Below are 19,473 nucleotides of genomic sequence, written 5' to 3'. Positions count from 1 at the left end.
TCAAAACAGTATTAAAATGCCTCATAAGGAATGCTGATTGCAATAGCTTAATATCTGGCCTTCCGGCTTCCCCAGTGCCCACTCATCCTGCCCCCTCTGCTTCTTTACCCTTGTCAAGTTATTTCCCAGATTGAGAATTCTGACCAGGTCTTCCAAGCCTTCACAACAAAGCTCAGTTCCTCTGGTGACATCCATCACCTGACAAGCATCTCACATCTCTCTTGGACCTCTTCTACCCCTTCACTTGGTCCACCCCTCCCCGCTCCCCCAGAAGTGAAGGCTTCACAATCCCCTGTGATGCTCATAACCGTGACCCTGATGCGGGAGCTCCCCAGGGCTACACTGACCAGTATGGCTGACACCAATCACATGTGGCTAGTAGCCTTCAAGTTAACTCAAACTAAATGAAATCGGAAGTTGTAATGTTTCATGGATGCCTATGGCTATTTGCTACCATATTGGATGGCACAGATACTGAGCATTTCCAACACTGCAGAAGTTTTCACTGGACAACGCTTATCTCAAGTGTCCTTCGTCCTCCCATCTCTGCTCGTCCAAGCCTGCTCACTTTTCAGGTCATAATCTTCAGTGCCACAACCTTCCACGTGAAAGCCGGATTGCCAATGAAGTGAAATTCAAGTCTTTCGTTTATTCATCCCTTGGTAGTTGCTACAGACTGAATGTTGGTGTCCCTACGATATTCATGTGGCAAAATCCTAATCCCCAAGATGATGGCATCAGGAGGTGGGGTCTTTGGGAGGTGATCAAGTCATGAGGGTGGAGGCCTCGTGAATGGGATTAGTGCCTTTATAAAGAGGTTTAAGCAAACTCCCTGCCCCTCCCACCCTGTGAGGACACAGTGAGAAGACAGCCAGCTGCTAGGCAGGAAGAGGTCTCACCAGGCAGGGAATCTGCCAGCACTCTGATCTTGGACTTCCCAGACTCCAGAACTCTGAGAAATAAATGTTTGTTGCTTCAGGCCCCCAGTCTAGGGTATTCTGTTACAGCATACTAGACAGATCAAGAAAGTAGTTCAGTGGGGGAGCCTGTGTGGCTCAGTCAGTTAAGAGTTCCACTTCAGCTCAGGTCATGATCTCACAGTATATGAGTTCGAGCCCTGCATCGGGCTCTGCGCTGACAGGTCAAAGCCTGGAGCCTGCTTCGGATTCTGCGTCTCCCTCTTTCTCTGCCCCTTCCCACTCACACTCTGTCCCTCTCTCTCTCTCTCAAAAATAAACATTAAAAAAAAAAGATAAATATCAAGAATCTAAGGATCATAAAAGCTACGATCAAATTAGACCGTGGATTTTAAACAAGCTTTTTCCAAAAGGGTCCTTGCTCCTGGCACCTAACATACATGGAAATGCCATGGCCAACACCCACGGCAGTAATTGACAAACGGTTGCACGACTACATACCTGACACCCACCGGCCGACACTGGCTTCTGCTGGGAGTTGCCCCCAGGATCAGGGGGGAGATGAACAGGAAGAGGTCAGGGGGTAGACTGGCTCTGCCACTCTCCACTCCTCCCAACTGCTTCTCAACGTGGGCTCAGACCACTCAGATGGGCAATAGCAACAGGTCTTGACACCCAAGACTCAACCTGTCTCACTGCTCAGCCTTCAAAGGCATTAGCTCCTAAAAAGGCCTGCACCCCTTCAGGATGCAGTCCTCAGCACAAGGCACTGAGAGAGGAGGGGGCGGGAAGGGAGGAGAAAGGGAGGTACCACTGGGGTCCAGGCTCCCTTGCAGACCTATGCAGCCTTTCAGTATAAGCTCCCTTGATAATAAATCAATAAGTAAATAAAATAAGACACGCAAATCACACCGAAACCCTTTTAGTCTATCCTGCCACTAGGGAGGCATGAGGTGTGACACCCAAGGACATCCCAAATTGTCACTAAGACCTAGAGGTTATGAGGGGGAGTTCTGGCAACATAAAGAGTCTGGAGATCCACTGGATTTATCCACTCGCCCGCCAATCTGTTCATGAATGTTCTGGGTCCTGGAGGTAATAGCAGTTAATAAATCAAAGTGTCTAGTGGTTAATAAACCAGTGTCTGGTCCCACAGAGCTCTTCCTCGCTCCCTTCCTTCCTCCTTTCCTTCCTTCCTTCCTCCCTTCCTCCTTTCCTTCCTTCCTACCTTCCCTCTTCCCTTCCTTCCTTCCTTCCTCCCTCCTTTCCTTCTGTCCTTCCCTCCTTCCTTCCTTCTTCCCTTCCTCCTTTCCTTCCTTCCTTCCTTCTTCCCTCCCTCTCCTCCTTCCTTCCTTCCTTCCTTCATCCTTTCCTTCCTTCCTTCTTCCTTTCCTTCTGTCCTTCCTTCCTTTTGTCCTTCTTTCCTTCCTTCCTTCCTTCCCTCCTTCCTTCCTTCTTCCCTTCCTCCTGTCCTTCCTTCCTTCCTTCCTTCCTTCCTTCCTTCCTTCCTTCCTTCTTCCCTTCCTCCTTTCCTTCCTTCTTCCCTTCCTCCTGTCCTTCCTTCCTTCCTTCTGTCCTTCCTTCCTCCCTCCTTTCTTTCTGTCCTTCCTTCCTCCTTCCTTTTTTCCTTCCTTCCTTCTTTCCCAGAATATCTGTTGAACACCTACTATATGCCAGATGTCATTCTAGGTGCTAGGAACATATATATGAACAAAATAATCCATCATGAACCTTGTGTCCTAATGGAGGAGTCGGACAGTAAATAAATTACATAATATTAGAAAATAAGTAAATAATATGATCTTAGAAAGTGATATGTGCTGTGAAAAAAAAACAGGGCACAGTAAGGAACAATTTGAATGGCCATGGTGGTAACCAGCAGTCACTGTGATTTAAATGAGGCACTCAGGATAGGCTTCATCAAGAAAGCTAGCAAAGACCTGAAAGTGCTGACAGAGCGAGTTATTAAAATACCTGGTAGGAGCAAAGCAGGCAGAGAGAACACTATGCAAAGGCCCTGAGGTGCATACAGATTTGAAATAGTGTAACAGTGGTTCCCAAAGTTTGGTCTGAATTATTTTTTCCAACGAAAGTGGCCTGCCCCAGGATGTGGCTGTTCCTTCCATGTGGCACTGGGCTGTTGGGCCCACCAGGTAGAGAATCTCTATCGTATTTTCTTCCTTACCTAATTTCATCATCAAAATAGCCTCTCCACACAAAAGCACCCACCACTTGCAAAGCGATGCTGAGGCAGAAGGAAACCATGTTCATCCAAGGTTCAGTACCAGTGCAGCATGATCTAGAACACAACTCCTGGCCCTTTCTCAGTGTATTCAGGACAGAAAAGGAAAAGATGTATTTGTTGAAATGGCTAAGATCATGCTTTGGTAGGAAACACCCTCACATCTCATTAGCTTTTCTTCCTCCCATAAAGTCCTCTGTGGATTCAGATGACCAGAAGGGATGGCCTCCTGTGGTGGCTCAGACATTCATCCTGCCCAGTTGTCTGGAAGGTGCATCTCACAGGGTGCTTGCAGAGTGGGCACAGCTGTAGAAATGAGTGCAGGATGGTCTCATGCTGGCAGTTAAATGCTTTAGCCTGGAGGTGAGGCATTTCTCGTGGGCTTACAGCCTACCAGCAGACTGGTCCATGGGCCCAAATTCAGATGTGGGTGACACCAGAAGTAGCTACCTGAAGTCCTTTCAGAAATGACTTTCCCAGAGTCACATGGCTAAGCAGGGACAGACAGGATGGACACAAGTTCTGCCCACCTCCAAAATGCTACCACATCCCACCCAGCTACAAAGGGCTCCTTAGCAAATAAAACTCCTCTCGGACCCCAACTGGCTGTTGTGTAAACTCGGAGTTGGAAGCTCTTCCAAGGGCACCACCCACAATCTGTTCAGAGGAAGCACAGAGGAGCTTCCTAATTAATCAGACTAATTAATCTAGTTTATTCGGTACATTGAGTTACACCAGAAGAACTGTCAGACAAATAATGATAAACCTGAAGTTTTATTATGGGGGTAGATGCTATATGTGTTCCAAACATTATACGAAATTTCTCAAGTTTGAATATGTCCTGGTATAATGTCATCACTCAACACTGTAATTATTAAAATGTGTGTCGCTAAATAATTGAATTTGCTTACCAACTGAATTATAATAAACTCTCATCAGGTCTTTACAAAAAAAAAAAAAAAAAAAAGGAAAAAAGAAAAGAAAAGCATGATCACACATCGAGTGTCAAAGGGGGGATTCTCCCAGAATGAAGACCAACGTAACTTGATCTTGTCTTCAAAGCAAAGACATCGTGTGTGATGCTCTGGGAATGCCTCTTGTCTACGGCATTGTCTGTTATTGCCAACCACCACCCACAATTCCTGGGGCCAGGATTCCTGGGAAATAGCAATTGCTTTGTTCTCTAATCTTCAGTCAAACTGAAGATCTGGCCTGTGTCTCTGACTGGACAGCTGCGAAAGGCACTATCGTTGCTCTGGTGTTTCTACAGTTGAGTGAAGCCAGAGATGGGCTGTAACCTGTGCGTGGAGGGAACCAGCTTCTGCTCACTTAGATTATCTAGAATGTGACTCTGTGGGTCCCCAGTCCTGAGAATCTTTGTGAACAAAGTCTTCCTTTGCAGACAAGACCCCAACAGAAACAAGTATCTCGCATAGACAAGAAGACGTGGAAGGGGATTTCATTTTAAACATATGCTCTGTAAAGTGGAAGCCAGAAGCCCAAGGGATATAACCTTTTCAAGAATCACCCAAGTTCATGTCTTGCTGCTTAGGAAGATCCCTTTCATTTGAGTGCATGTGGGTCAAGTTACATTTCCTGCCTTACCTCAGGCTGCTTTGAGCCTGGCTATGGTGACAGGGTGGCACAGAGGAAGAGCACTGTCTTTTGGGAAACAGAGTCCTAAGCTCAAGGCCAAGTGTCCCATTCTAGCTATGTGACCAGAAGAGAGTGGCTCAGTTTACTCATGTATAAAACAAGGATGAAAATATTGCTCATGCAAAGTTGAATAAAATGCAATGATACCTACAGAAATATCTACCATGGTGTCTGGCCTAAAATGACCATTCAATAGGTTGTGCCTGTCTTCTTAGTTACAGTGAGTACCACTGACCTTTGGAAAGAAGGTTCTAGGTGGAAGAGGTGACATCAAAAGATGGCCAGCCAGTTGGTGGCCCTCAGTGGCCACATCCTTTGAGAATGCATCTGGACCCGGGTCTGGCCCTTAGTCTGGTTCAGCATGCCCAGAGGATCAATCTCTTACTGACAGAGGATATAAGAAGTCAATCCTTCCCTGGGATCCCTTCCTAAATATCAAGGGTTAGTCATCAAAATCATCACATAAAAAGCAAAATGAAAGCAAAAGTACAGAAAGGCTGAATGTACATGTCATTGAGACTACTGTTCTCTGAGGATTAAATTTTCATTTAAATTTTGTGTTTTGATTTTCATGATAGTCTTTTTAAAAGCATATAAGTATATTCTAGATAGATCATATGTGGCTATCAAGTTTTCTGTTAACTTTTTATTTAAATTCCAACTAGTTAACATACAGTCTAATATTAGTTTCAGGTATACAATACAATGTTTCAACACTTCCCTGTGTCACCTGGTGCTCATGACGACAAGACTACTAAGATTTTTTTTTAATGTTTTTATTTCTTTTTGCGACAGAGAGAGAGCATGAGCAGGGTTGGGGCAGAGAGAGAGGGAGACATAGAATCGGAAGCAGGCCCCAGGCTCCGAGCCGTCAGCACAGAGCCCGACATGGGGCTCAAACTCATGAACTGCGAGATCATGACCCGAGCTGAAGTCAGACACTTAACTGACTGAGCCACTCAGGTGCCCCAAGAATTTTTTTTTTAATTTTTTAATGAAAAGAAACTTTTTAAAATTAATTTCTTTATTTTGAGAGAGACAGAGCCAGCAGGAGCAGGGGAGGGGCAGAGAGAGAGAGAGAGAGAGGGACAGAGAGAATCCCAAGCCGGCTCCAGTCTGCCAGCGCAGAGCCAGATGCAGGACTCGAACTCATCAATTATGAGATCATGATCCGAGAGTTGGATATTCAACCGACTGAGCCACCCAGGCGTCCCTCAAATTGATAAGAATTTAAGAAATTTAGAAGTTCGGCTCTTCAGTCACACCAGCCTCACTCCGTGTGCTCATGACCACCACAGTGGACAGCACAGAAAGTTCTCTTAGATGATGGTGTTCTAGATCACTGTCTCATCAACAAGTATTTTCATAAGATTTAAGACTTTTTTTTAAAATTTTTTTTAATGTTTATTTATTTTTGAGACAGAGAGAGAGCATGAACAGGGGAAGGTCAGAGAGAGAGGGATACACAGAATCTGAAACAGGCTCCAGGCTCTGAGCTGTCAGCACAGAGCCCGACCTGGGGCTCGAACTCACGGACCGTGAGATCATGACCTGAGCCAAAGTCGGACGCTTAACCGACTGAGCCACCCAGGCGCCCCAAGATGTAAGACTTCTGAGTATTATTTGTATTTACCACTAAATCAGAGCCACCCAATACCACTTGACAAAGGCTAAGTCTGAAAAAACAACTTAATTAACGTGATACGTGCCTGTTCCCAGGAGGCATGACAGCCGTACTATATTTGTACTGAAGTTGTCGTCTCAGCACAGAGGAAAAGGGACAGGAAAGAACAGAAGGGGTCCCTGTCATGGTCTCTGCAACCAGGGAGCTGGAGAAGCAGAGGTATAATCCGTGGCTTCTGAGGCTGTTGCAGCCTGAGAGTAAAACAGAGTCTGCAATCCGAGTGTAAAAACAGTATTGTCAGGCTCTCCGGGAGCCCCTGCCTCCTACTTCTTCCCAATCCATTCAAAAAGTCCCCACCCGGTGTCCCCCGTGTGTCCGAGGACACACACACTGTTGGCCGGAAACAAGGCCCTCTTGGCTGAGGGACAGAACCTGCCATTTCGTCTTCTCCTGCCGGGCCTGGTCGGGTGACATCTCTGGGCCACTTACTGCCCCAGAAGCGGGAGACCACTGTGCTGCCCCCTCCCCAGCCCGGGGAAGTCTGGGGAAAATCTGCCACCCTCTTGGCTTTGTCTCTTTCAGTGACGTTTTCAGATATTTCGGTGATGTGCGGTGAAGACTGTTGTTTTCATCGTGGCACTTTCCTCCCTTCAGACACCAGCAAGAGCCCCCAGCAGGAGGCAGAGCCAGTAGACTAGCCAAGTGCTACATACCAGGCTTTACCCACCCCGCCCTCCACACCTCAAATCCTGGAGAAAAACGTGTGCATCTTCATTTTATTTTCCATTGAGATGCACTCCTTCAGGCTAAGCGGAAAAGACTAAAATTAAAAAAAAATAAACAAGAATCTAAGATCCCGTATAGAGCTATATTAAATACACATGTAAGAAGAAAAGAAAGTATTACCTGTGGTTACGTGTGGGTAATGAGACTCGCTTGTTCAACAACTACCTCTTGAGTGTCGAGTAGGTGCCAAAGAGAGTTCGGGCACTGAGGGTAGAGCCGTGAACACCACGGACAAACCTGTCTGCCTTTATGGGAGTCAGTGGAGAGAGAGAATCCCAAGCCGGTTCTGCACTGTAAGAGCAAACCAGGTAAGACACAGTCTGTCAGACACCTTGCACCATGATGAAAAAGGGAGCAAGGAAGCAGAAATGGGGAAAAGGCAAGGCTCAGAAGGGTGGAGGTGAAGGTGGTTTGAAACGGTGTTCACTCATAGAGAACTTCACTGACAAGATAACATTTGAGCATAGACCCACAAAGGTGAGGGAGCAGCCCAAGCCCCGTGGAGAACCTGAAGCTCCTCCCTCTGGGGGGCTCAGGCCTCTCTCCTTCGAATCCTTAAGAATCACTCCTGTCTTCCAAGTACCGCCACCAACCAAGATTTCATTGAGCTTCAAGGAATTCACATTAACAAAATAATATCTTGGATTGTTTTGTTTTGGTTTCTTAGCATTCTGAAGATAATAGTATGTTACAATACTAAATATCCTCTCTTAAATCAAACAGCCACTGCCCAGAAATTCCATCAGACTCGGTCCCCAAATAACTGCTTTATTGAGGCAACGCTTACAGCACGTGGTATTCTTCCCAAGCCCACTTCGGGCTTTGGGCTTTTCAAAAACTCTGAATTTTCACACTCCCTCTCACGCACAGACATCTTTGCATATACAAACGCTTTTCAATAGCAGTCACGGAACAGCCAGAAAAATACACTGCAGGTAGTTCACACAGAAAGGGAAATCGGTTCTAACGAAACCACAGGGAGACCTGAAGAAGAGAGAGCCAGGAACGGCTTCCACCAGCCCCCTGCTTCACTACTAACTTCGAAAGGAGCCAAAGTTGAAGGAGTCAAAGAATGACCACTGATGAAAACCACAGGCAGCAAAGGGTTAACTCCAGGATAACACCTGGAAGCCACCACAAAGCCCCCCACTTGCCCAAACCCACCCCTCACTGCTGCCAGAGAAGCGATGATACTGATTTGGCCTCTGTTCCCCCTTGTAAGTCACCTCTTGGGGCCCGTTGTCGATAATGAAATCCGAGCTGGAGGCTTGCTGCAAGGAATTCTGGGAAGGGTCATTCCCAGGCTCCAGGCCCTGTGATTTAGGGAGGAGCATGAAATCTTCACCCCAGGTGGGAGATGGTGGCGCTCACATTGACAAGACACTCTTCTGCACAGTCAACTCACCGTGCTCTTCAACTGACAAATGTGACGCGTGTAATATCCCTACCCCAGCATCTCAGCCCTGGGCAAGCATGCGGATAGGCTCAGTTGAACATCTCTAGCATAGTACTAGAGCTTTATTTCCTAGGTCTCTGGAGCCTCACAGGTGACCTGAGGGAAGGTAGCAGGTAGAATTCTGGGAGAATACTCCCTGTGGCAGAACTTAGCTCCCTAGGGAGGTAGTCGGCGGAGGGTTATTGATCCAGCAGGATGGCCCCTGAGACAAGAGAGCTGAGCAGGACTCCCTCCTGTCCCCGACTCCTTGCACCTCCGGCACCCCCACCCCCGTCCCACTTGACTTCCCACACGGAAAGCCCTGGAGTTTAATAGCCCCTCAATACACCCTGATAGGCCATGAGAAAGAGCCTCAGGGGAACACTAACACAAATTCTCTAATGTACACCTAATGAGAGCTCATTTCCTCTGTTTCTCATCAGCACCACACTTTGTCTAATTTCCATTCTCCTGGGTAGGTGTTCTTTATCAATCCAGGGGAGGATGACTCCCCTCTTTAGAACGGCCCCAAATATTACTTCTTTTAATTCCCCAAGAAAGGAAGACCAAACAAGTTGAACGTTCATGGGATTCTGTAAAGGTTTTGAGCCCGCGGTACAGCACTTAGTTGGGTGGGCTCCCAGGCCCCAAGGCTGAGGGAAGCAAGGTTGTGCAGTGAGATCTCCGGGGATTAGGATGCTCCTGGGTCCTGATGGACGAGAACTGTGTAGCTCCTCCAGGGATGACAGTCACAGGCGGTCAGGCTGTGACAAAATCACATGGTGTGCAAATTACACCTTACAGAGAGCAGAACTGTTTTATTTATTCCACGTAAATTGGCAGGGATCCTACCTGTAGACTGCACAGAGGAAGCCAAGCCAGACACAAAATGTCTCCGAATAAGAAACTGAAATCGCAAACACATTTACATCACAGCGTGAGAACTCAAAGCACACCTGTGTGGATGAAGCAAAACATGTGTTCCTGGATAAAAATAAAACATCCTATCTCCTTAAGTTAGACCAGGAGAGTGTTTAGGAGGAGGTCCATAATATGGCCTTTGCTCTTAGAAATGCCTACCGTTTTTCAACTTTTCGATCACAGACCCTTTGAAAATCTGGTGAATGGCAGCCTATGCTCCATGTGCACTACCAGCCCCCTCCTTCTGCCCTCTGTGTGGACCTCTCCCCACATATGGCTCTAGAAGTAAGACTGTCAATATCAGTGTGTGCAACCCCAGGGTGATCAGCCAGAGGAGCTCAAGGCCCTAGCCCCAGGGATGGTGAAGGCTGGTCTATGTGACCCATGCTGGGGACTAACAGTCACTCTCTTACCATCCGGAAGTACTAAGCTGGGAGGGGTGAGTGTGGAGTTGTTGATAGCTTTTTTTGTCCACCAAGGAGAGAGAACATCAAATCAGAAATGAAGTGACAGGCAAGTTTAGTTGAGAGGTGGAAAAGAGAAACAGAATAACCATATTCAGCCATTCTGGGAGCTATTAGTGCCCTGGGTATAAGCCCATGAAAAATAAGCCAATAAATTACCTTTATGCTCAAGGTTTCTGTCTTATACAACCAAGAGAGTCCAGGATAAACAGATCCTCTCCCTAAAGAAAACACACAAACCTACCCGTGCATAAAATAATTCATATAATATCAGTGGAATTTGGAAGTCCTTCCAAATTTGGAAGTCCTTCCAAAGACCCTAGGTAAAGAGCTCTGCCCAGCCCGTTTTCTAGATGGTCTTAGAATAGAGCTGATTTTACCATCAAAACCTTCTTCCTAGGCATCAAGTTTCTGTGACATGTTAAAACGTTAGACCCTGGAAAGGTAAATACCACGAGTCATTACTAGTCAGTAACAACCATTTACAAACAGTTTGAGGATAATAACTATGATTCAGAACTACCCGCATAGGCTTATTTGGCCACAGATGATGGACAAGTGACACTTGGCTCTTAGGATTTGAGTTCAAGCAAGTTATTTTCCCCATTTGAGCGGTTTCCCTATTTATATAATGAAAAGTTTGGACATGTGTCCAAAGGTCCTTTCACTAACGGATCTGTTAAATTAACCACAAGTGCTTCTTCCATCTTTGATTATAATGCCATTTAAAGCCATGTGAAAAAAAGGAAATATTTCTTCAATGAGCACAGCACTTTGCCTTCCCTGTCCGTGAGTCCCAATGTTATACAGCCTAGCTCTGGGTTCTTCTCCACTGGGGTTGTTTATGGAAAGAGTATACAGAAGAGCCTAGCAGAATAATAAATGCATCCCATTAACCTTTAATGGCTGTTCTTTTAGTTATTCCAGGAAGACTCTAAACTCAATTAAATTCTCTAGGTTCCTCAATCTCCCCAGGAGGATTCAGAAATGAATATGTTAGTAGGGGTGTGTGTGTGTGTGTGTGTGTGTGTGTGTGTGTATACTTAAGAACAGAGCAAAACATTTTAAGATACAATGCCCAAGTATTCTCAGTGAAGGAATAGAATTTAGACGCTGCAACTTGAAACATGGAAGTATGTTTTTGTTAGAATCATCTCCAGGGAAAACGAGTGAATGAATAACTGTAGCTGAAATATAGTGTCTTTCTCCTCAAAAGAATATACCAGAAAACAGCCACTCTGGAAAACAGTATGGAGGTTCCTCAGAAAATTAAAAATAGAACTACCTTATGACCCAGAAATTGTGCTACTAGGTATTTATCCAAAGGATATAAAAATGCTGATTCAAAGAGGCACATGCACCCCAGTGTTGATAGCAGCACTATCAACAATAGCCAAATTATGGAAAGAGCCCAAATGCCCATCGACTGATGAATGATAAAGAAGATTGAGAAGATTGGTGTGTGTGTGTGTGTGTGTGTGTGTGTGTGTGTGTGTATAATGGAATATTACCCAGTGGTCAAAAAGAATGAAATCTTGCCATCTACAACAGCATAGATGGAACTACAGTGTATTCTGCTGAGTGAAATAAGTCAGTCAGAGAAAGACAAATACCATGATTTCACTCATATGTGGAATTTAAGAAACAAAACAGATGAACACAGGAGAAAAGAAGGAAAGATAAAATACGATAAAAACAGAGAGGGAGGCAAAGCATAAGAGACTCTTCAATACAGAGAACAAACTGAGGGTTGCTGGAGGGGCGGTGGGTAGGGGGATGTGCTACATACGTGATGGACATGTTGAGATGAGCACTGGGTGTTACATGCAAGTAGAACCATTGGGTTCTACTCCCGAAACCAAGACTACACTGTATGTTAACTAACTTGAATTAATTAATTAATTAATTAAGAAGAATAATACACTGGGATCCTAGTCTGAGCCTCATCTGTGCCCACCCTGAGGTTTATTCACAGCTGGCAATGATGGAGGCATAGTGGGGTCCCAACGGGGTATATTTTAATAAGGAAGAGAGATAAGACTGTCCTGGAAGAGCAAAGCTTGCCCTCAAGAGAGTGAGCTCCTGGACACAAGTGTGGTGAGAGAGCAACTTGTTTGCATCTGTGGGGTGGGTCTGGGTAGAGCTCCTGTTGTCAGGTAGACAGAGAGCCAGAAGGTCCTGTACACAGGGCTCGGGCTGGATTTGCAGTAAGGGGGTTGCCATAGAAAAGCAAATCTGAGAAGAATGGGACAGCTTCAGGGCAGGGTACCTGCGAACCTTGATGCCAAGAGCACCAAGTGGACGTGGTGTGTTTGAGGCCAGTTCCAGCAGCCTTGAGCAGGTACTAGTAGGTATCAGCAGCCCTGGGGCCAGCGTCGACGAGCAATGCCCAGAAGATGGATGGCTCCAGAAATCAAGAGTGGCAGAGGAATAAAACTGAAGCCACACAACGCTGACAGGGCAAGTTCCTGGAGGACTGAAGATGTAGTCGCTTCTTGGGCTTCTCTGAAGACTTGGAGGGGTACTCAGAGGCTGGAGTTCCTTCTCACTGCACTCTCACATCCCCCCACCCCTGGCCGAAAGGCCGACTTGCTTTGTTTTTTTTAACATTCCATGGCGTTTTCTTCAGAGAGCCACCCTATTTTCCCTCAAGACGGCATGGGCAGCAGAAGTGCCAGTAAGGTAAGCCAAATGGAGCTTTGCCCAACAGTGGTCAAAAGATAATTAGAACATGGAAAACTTGGGTTGGGTTCTACCATTTCAGGCCCTCTGCCCAAGTCGACATTATAGAGTCAATAGACCAGCTGCCAGATTTCCAACTCTCCTCTCTCTGGATTCCTTAGTTCTAAAACAATGCTATGCCATTTGCATGGATATCTTCTCGCTGAAATGCCCAGTGATTGCCAAGGTGACAACAGGAGACTGGAATATTCCAGACACAAACGGTTGTAAATGAAACTTTAAAACCTTGACCTAAAATGAGGGAAGGGTGGGCAGGCCCATTTACTGGCGAGTGAGGACTCTGAACGGGACACTTATCACTGTTCCCTGATCTGTTATGCAAGTATTCCATACCGTATGAACTTGACAGCAAAAAATAAACAACTCGGTTAAAAAAAATAAAAAGAGGCAAAAGACCTTCGTTGACATTTCTCCAAAGATCTGCAAATGGGCAATAAGTGCATGAAAAGATACCCCAAGTGACTCATCTTTAGGGAAACAGACATCGAAACTGGAATGAGACGCACTTGGCAAGAGATGAATGGATAAACAAAATAGGATATATACATACAATTGCGTGGACACATAGTACACATACTCTGGCACGTACTATAACATGGATGAGCCCTGAAGACATTACCCAAAGTGAAAAAATATAGGTGCAAAAGGACAGATACTGCACGATTCCACTGACATGATGTGCCAAGAGTAGTCACGTTCATTGCAACAGACAGTGGGATGGTACAGAATGGTGGTCGCCAGAGGTGAGGAAGAAGGGACAGGAAGAACCACTGTTTAATGGGAACAGAGTTTCCCTTTGGAAAGCTGGAGAAGTTCTGGAGACTGACAGTATCGATGGTTGAACAACGACGTGAATGTACTTAATGCCACTGAACCGTGCCCTTAAAAATGATTAAAATGGGGGGGGGGGCGCCTGGGTGGCTCAGTCCGTGAAGCGCCTGACTCTTTGTTTCGGCTCAGGTCATGATGGTCATGGGACGGGTCATGCCCCACGCTGGGCTCTGCACTGGGCACGGCGTCTGCTCGCGATGCTCTCTGTCTCTCCCTCTGCCCCTCTCCCTCGCTCATGCACGCTCTCTGTCTCTCTCAAAATAAATCAACTTTAAAAGGTTATTTAAAATGGCAAGTGTTATGTTATATATACTTAACCACATTTTTTTTTTTTTTTAAAGAACGTGTGCTTCCCATGCGTGTCTGAACAATGATCGTGTGTCGAGGTGGAGAGCCTTTGGTTTGTGCTGGCCCCACACCATGTGTGAACATAGATGCCCTGTCACAAAACGTGCCTTGAATCACCTGGATGAATCAAGTTTACCTCCAAAGGCTCCCGCGGGCAGACAGGATAAGTGGATTCACAAGATCCTGTACAATCCAGTCTACTACCATGAGGCAGAGCACAGGAAGGGACAAAGAGAGGCATGGAGCCTATTCCAAGGGCTCCCGGGTGTCCTCGGGCAGCTTCTCAGCCGGCTCAACGGCATCTGGACGACTCCAGGCTTCATTTATGCAGCACATGCGGTTTACAGAAAGGAGAAGCAGCAGCGAGAAAAACCACACCACTCCATATGCATACGAAGCCCTTGTTTAGAGAGGCTCAAAAGGGAAGTTCTTAGTCTATAATATCTCTTCCCTGAAATTCCTTCCGGGCCTCCTCCGACCTCAGCACCATATAGAGACATCAAGTGTTTATCCAAATCGCCCCCTGCTTCCTGTGGCTTCTCAGTCCCCCGGCCCTCTGACCGTCCTGGCTTCCCTCGGACGCCCAGAGCTGATTTCCTAGCTTGCCTCTTGCTTGTCCAATCTCTTGTTCGTTTTCACATTTATTTTTACTTCACCTGTGCGCCCAAAAGATTGGTGAAGCACATATACATACGCAAGTTAGCAAAGTAGGCATAATCAGGACTGTGGAAGGAGAATGAAAATGCTTAAACTCTAAAAAACATAGCTGTTGTAGCTTCACCTCAGAGATGCACTGTCACATTAGCTATCTCTGTCAAAATGAAAAAGCCTAGAAGTTTCTAAGAGCAACAAAGCTTTTGAGGGTAGTGAAGTTCTGCCATTTCTTACCTTATAAATGGGACCCTGAGTGACATGGTCTTGCTCCAACTTCCCCTGCTTGCCTATTGGAGGTTTACCTGAGTGACACCACAAGACTATTTGCTCTTGGGTTCTATCCTCTTTGCAGTGGCCAACTTGGGGAGGAACGGGTCTCCCAGTTACAAACTTTTCTATGACCTGCTTCTCGTCAGGTACTGTGGTGAAGCCAATGAGGAGCCATTGTGTCCTCTTGCACCAGGAAGTCCTTCCTCCCTGTGGGCAACTCTAGTCTCCATGTCAACATATCTGACTACCTAACTCCTTGCCCATGACTCCTCCCATTACAGGGTCTAAGCAATTGAAAAATGGATGGAAGAGCCACGTGGGACAAATTGTCCAACAAGATTGACAATGGATCGGTGAGAGCAACTGGATTATGCTACATCCCTATCCCCTCCGCCTTGATTTGAAGAGAATAGTGGTCAACCTCTCACCCACCCTGGGTAAGACAAGAAAGCGAGCCTGGAAACTCATCTCCTTTGTCTACTACATGCCAGGAGATAGGCTAGAAACCTGAGATAAACCCACAGAGGCAGAGAAGAAGAGAAAAGGACAGGCAAGCAAGGAAGTATGCTCAAACAATGACCTTTCATATAGCAAACCCACCAATTACTAATTTAGGATAGCAGCCTATTTAAAAAATAATAATAATTACATTGAGTCAAGTAGCAGACTTCTGGACAGACCTGCTTGGCTATTAATTTCTGTTTCCCAATATGGCAGACGTTGTTGGTTGGCGGACACAATTGTCATTTCCAACTGCTGCCTCCTTATTCAAGCTTTCTATATTGTTCTAAAAGCTAAAACTTGATCTTCCAGCCTGTCTTGTACTCAGGATGGCCTTGTGACAGTTCAGATCTGGGCAGTGGGAGGTAGGAAATAGCCCTTTTGGAAGGTGTCTGTGGTAGGCAGGATAATGGCCCCCAAAGTTGCTCATGTCCTAATCATTGGAACTTGTGAATGTTACCTTCTCTGACAAAAGGGACTTTGCACATAGGATTAAGGTAGGGATCTTGAGATGGGGAGCTTATTCCGGATTAGCCAGGTAGGTCAAATGTCACCACAAGGGCCTCATAAATGAACAAGGGGGGAGCAGGGAAATCAGAGAAAGAGATGTGACAAGAGCAGAGTCCAAGTGATATGAGGAGAGAAAGACCCAACTGGCTATTCCTGGCTTTGAGGACAGAATGAGACCATAAGCCAAGAAATTCAGTGACTGCCTAGAGCCTCCACAGAAGAACACAGCCCTACCGACCCCTCAACCTTAGCCCAGTGAGAATCATTAAGGACTTCTGACCTCCAGAAGTATAAGGTAATAAATTTGTGCTGATTTTAGCCACTGTTGTTTTTTTGTTAAACATGTAATAATTTGTTACAGCAGCAATTGGAAAGTATACTGAGTCTCTTCCCAAATAAACACGTCACCCTTTTTCTCCTTCCCCTTTCTTGCTGCATAGGATGTGGGTGCGGAGTCTGAAGGGATGGCAGCCATCTTGCAATCTTGCAGCAATACCCATGAGGATGAAGGACCCATTCTCAGGATGGTGGAGCAGAAAGTGTCTGGGTCCCTGATGACCTCACCAAGCCACCAGCCCTGAGCTGCCCATCCCTGAACTTCTCATCACAACACAAATAAAATGGGAGTGTGTAAGGCACTAGAGTAGGACTTTGGGCAGCAGTGTGCTGGAACTGACTGAACCAGATCCTGAGAGAGAATCGTTAAATTTTCAGAAACTTAGTGAGCCAGTTAAACTTGAACATTATTAAAAATTAAGTTATAGGGGCTCCTGGGTGGCTCAGTTGGCTAAGCGTCCGACTTCGGCTCAGGCCATGATCTCCTGGTTCACGGGTCCGAGCCCCGCATTGGCCTCTGTGCTGACAGTTCAGAGCCTGGAGCCTGCTTCAGATTCTGGGTCTCCCTCTCTCCGCCTCTCTCCCACTTGCTCTCTCTCTCTCTCTGTCTCCTCTCTCTCTCTCTTTCAAAAATAAACATTAAAAATAAAGAATCTCATAAAAAATTAAGTTATGTAATCTTACACTCAAATACATTGGTTAACGGCAGTAAATACTGAAAACTCATCAATTCCCAAATATTTTACAAATTCTGCTGTTATCTACGCTCATGAGGCTACGGACATGTATCGTATCTGGGTGTGGGGATGGCACGTGTCTCCCGACGCCATACTATACGTGATAGTACACACTCTACCCAGTACTACACATCTTCTCAACTCCACATTGGTTGACATCATAATGGGAGCTTGAAATCAGCCGTGGTGGGAGTATTTCCACCATAGAAATGAGCAAAAACTACAAATCAGCATTTAATTTTCCCCAGAGTGTCACTTGTTAATCATTTACTGGCTCGCCACTGGTTTTGCGTTCCACAGCCAAACACATTTCTAACGGATGCATCCCTAATGGTTTTTCATGCTACTCGTAATAAGATAAGGACCTCAACTTGTCAACTCGAATTACACTTGTAGGAAACTGGGTTCTCCTGGCCTCTCTCTCAGATGACCATTTAGGTACCAGACACTGTGCTAGGAAGATTCTTTTTTACTCTACCTCACATAATCCTTCCTAGGTCCCTGAAAGGTAAATATTCTAAACCTATTTCACACACATGAGAAAACCAAAGCTCAGTGGGAAGCAGGGTTTGCCAATGATGTCCAGCCAGTTAGGGGCCAAGATAGGATGTGAACACCCTTTCATCTGACCCAGAAATCTATACTCATTCTCCAGCAACACAATATGTTTTGAACATAGCACGCACTGAATAAATACTTGGTGAGTTATTGAAACAGATATTAACTACTCCTTCCAAATAGTTAGGGACCCAAGATGCTGAGCTCATGTGCGAGGCGGCTTTCACACCATATGTGCAAGAGACATTGGCACTAAGCTACTTTTCCTGAACATCAAAGAGAGCCCTGAAACTCTTATGGTTAGAAGATTGAGTTTCATGAAAGTATTAAATTTATGTTTTTTCGAACAGCATCACTGGGGGAGAGACCGTGGTTACAACTCTCTCATCTTGAAATAGACACAGAGCAATTTCCTCCATTGCTGGTTGTCAGCCTGGCTCCCAATCATTGCCCCCAGAGCTGGCAGAATTTCAATGACTCTAAAATTAATCTGTGGGGCAGAGAGTTTGCCCAGTGCCTTGAAATTCTGGGAGCTTTGCTGTGGTCAAAAAGTCAGTGCCTAAAATGGCAAGTCAGGAAGTCAAAGGTGAAATCCCAGTTCTTGGCCCAACTGGGGACCTTGGAGAATCCTGAGGATACATTTCTCCCTTGGTTTTATGATGGGAAGCTGCACAAATTATTCTGAACTAGAGTGATCGGCAACTAACACAGAATTTCTAGGTACATACATGGGATATTTAATTAATTTGTTCAACATTTGTTTGAATTCCTAAGGAAGATAGGCGTGTGAACAGATAAACGGTGTGATGTATATAGTGAAGAAGACATGTACAGGCTGCTAGGATTGCACAGAACCTGGGGTGACCAAGCCTATGCGATGCGGAGGAGGAGGCCAGGCAAGGCTTTCTGAGATGACGAAGACTGAGGTTAGATTTAAGGAAAAAATGGAGCTGGAGAAATGAAACAGGAATGTAAGGGATTACAGGCAAAGAGAGTAATGCCTCTACTAAGGAATTAAGATGGTTAAACTACAAGTAGTTTAGTGTTATAAAGCATAGAGTGTAACATGCAGAGTGGCATTAAAAATAGCTAAAGGGGTAAGGACCAGGATGCCCTTAGATATGCCCAATAGAGTAGGGAACAAGGATATTCCAGGAAAGCACTTGAAGTGTACTCCATACGGAATGGGAAGCCACCAGAAGTTTCAACCAAGGGATGATGTAGCCATATTTGTTATCAGAAACCATCCTGAAGGCCCCCAAGTCCATTAAAAGGTAACTGCAAAAGAATAGGTAGGAGATGAGGGCCAAGGATGGGGCTGTAGTGAGAGGTGAAAAGGGCAGCATATAGATTCAGAAACATTCATTGACAGAGTCACAGGATATAGAGATTGAGTCTAGGATAAGCCCTGAGTTTGCTTGGGCACCTAACTGGGTGTGATACCAGTAACTAAGCACAGGCATGGGAGCGGATCTGGAGAAGAGAAGAGTTGTAGAATGTGTGCATCATCTAAGTGGAGACATCCAGTAACCAATGGACATATGAGTTTCGGAGACCATGCTTTATTCATTTTTTAATCCAACCTAGAGCGAATCCTAGCACATGTGAAGATTTTGACAAGTGTTTGTAAATTGGAAGGATAGAAGCCTGAATAAGGCTTAGGAGAATGGTTCAAGATAGTAACGGAGGTTTGGTGGGGGGAGGTTAGCAACTACTGAAAGTGATTAAAACTGAGAATAAATGAAATGGCAGAGAGGGTCTCTAAAGTGAGAAGATAAGAGAGCCAAGAATGAGATCCTTGGGAGCACCAACATGCAGCAATGGATGAGACATACCAGTACAAGGGGATGGAGACGAAGGCACAGAGAACTTGGAGGGGGACTAAGACAGGGACGTCATGGAAGCCAAGGAAATCAGGTGGAGAAGCAGGGTCCTAAAGAT

The 19,473-nt window shown here is 45.6% G+C and overlaps 1 protein-coding gene across 1 annotated transcript in view; it reads right to left on the bottom strand.

Moving 5' to 3' along the window:
* Positions 1-7,336: 7,336 nt before the first annotated feature.
* Positions 7,337-19,473, bottom strand: part of RAB28 (RAB28, member RAS oncogene family) — a 115,011-nt gene continuing 102,874 nt past the window's right edge. The window contains exon 7 of the mRNA XM_058723080.1: positions 7,337-7,516. Within this exon, the coding sequence (XP_058579063.1) occupies positions 7,352-7,516 (165 nt within the window). The 3' untranslated portion in view covers positions 7,337-7,351. The remainder of the gene's footprint in view (positions 7,517-19,473) is intronic.

This window comes from Neofelis nebulosa, chromosome 3 (genome assembly GCF_028018385.1).
Source record: "Neofelis nebulosa isolate mNeoNeb1 chromosome 3, mNeoNeb1.pri, whole genome shotgun sequence".
NCBI lineage: Eukaryota > Metazoa > Chordata > Mammalia > Carnivora > Felidae > Neofelis > Neofelis nebulosa.
Note: the sequence above shows the minus strand (reverse complement) of the source record. Positions and strands in the feature narration are given on the sequence as shown.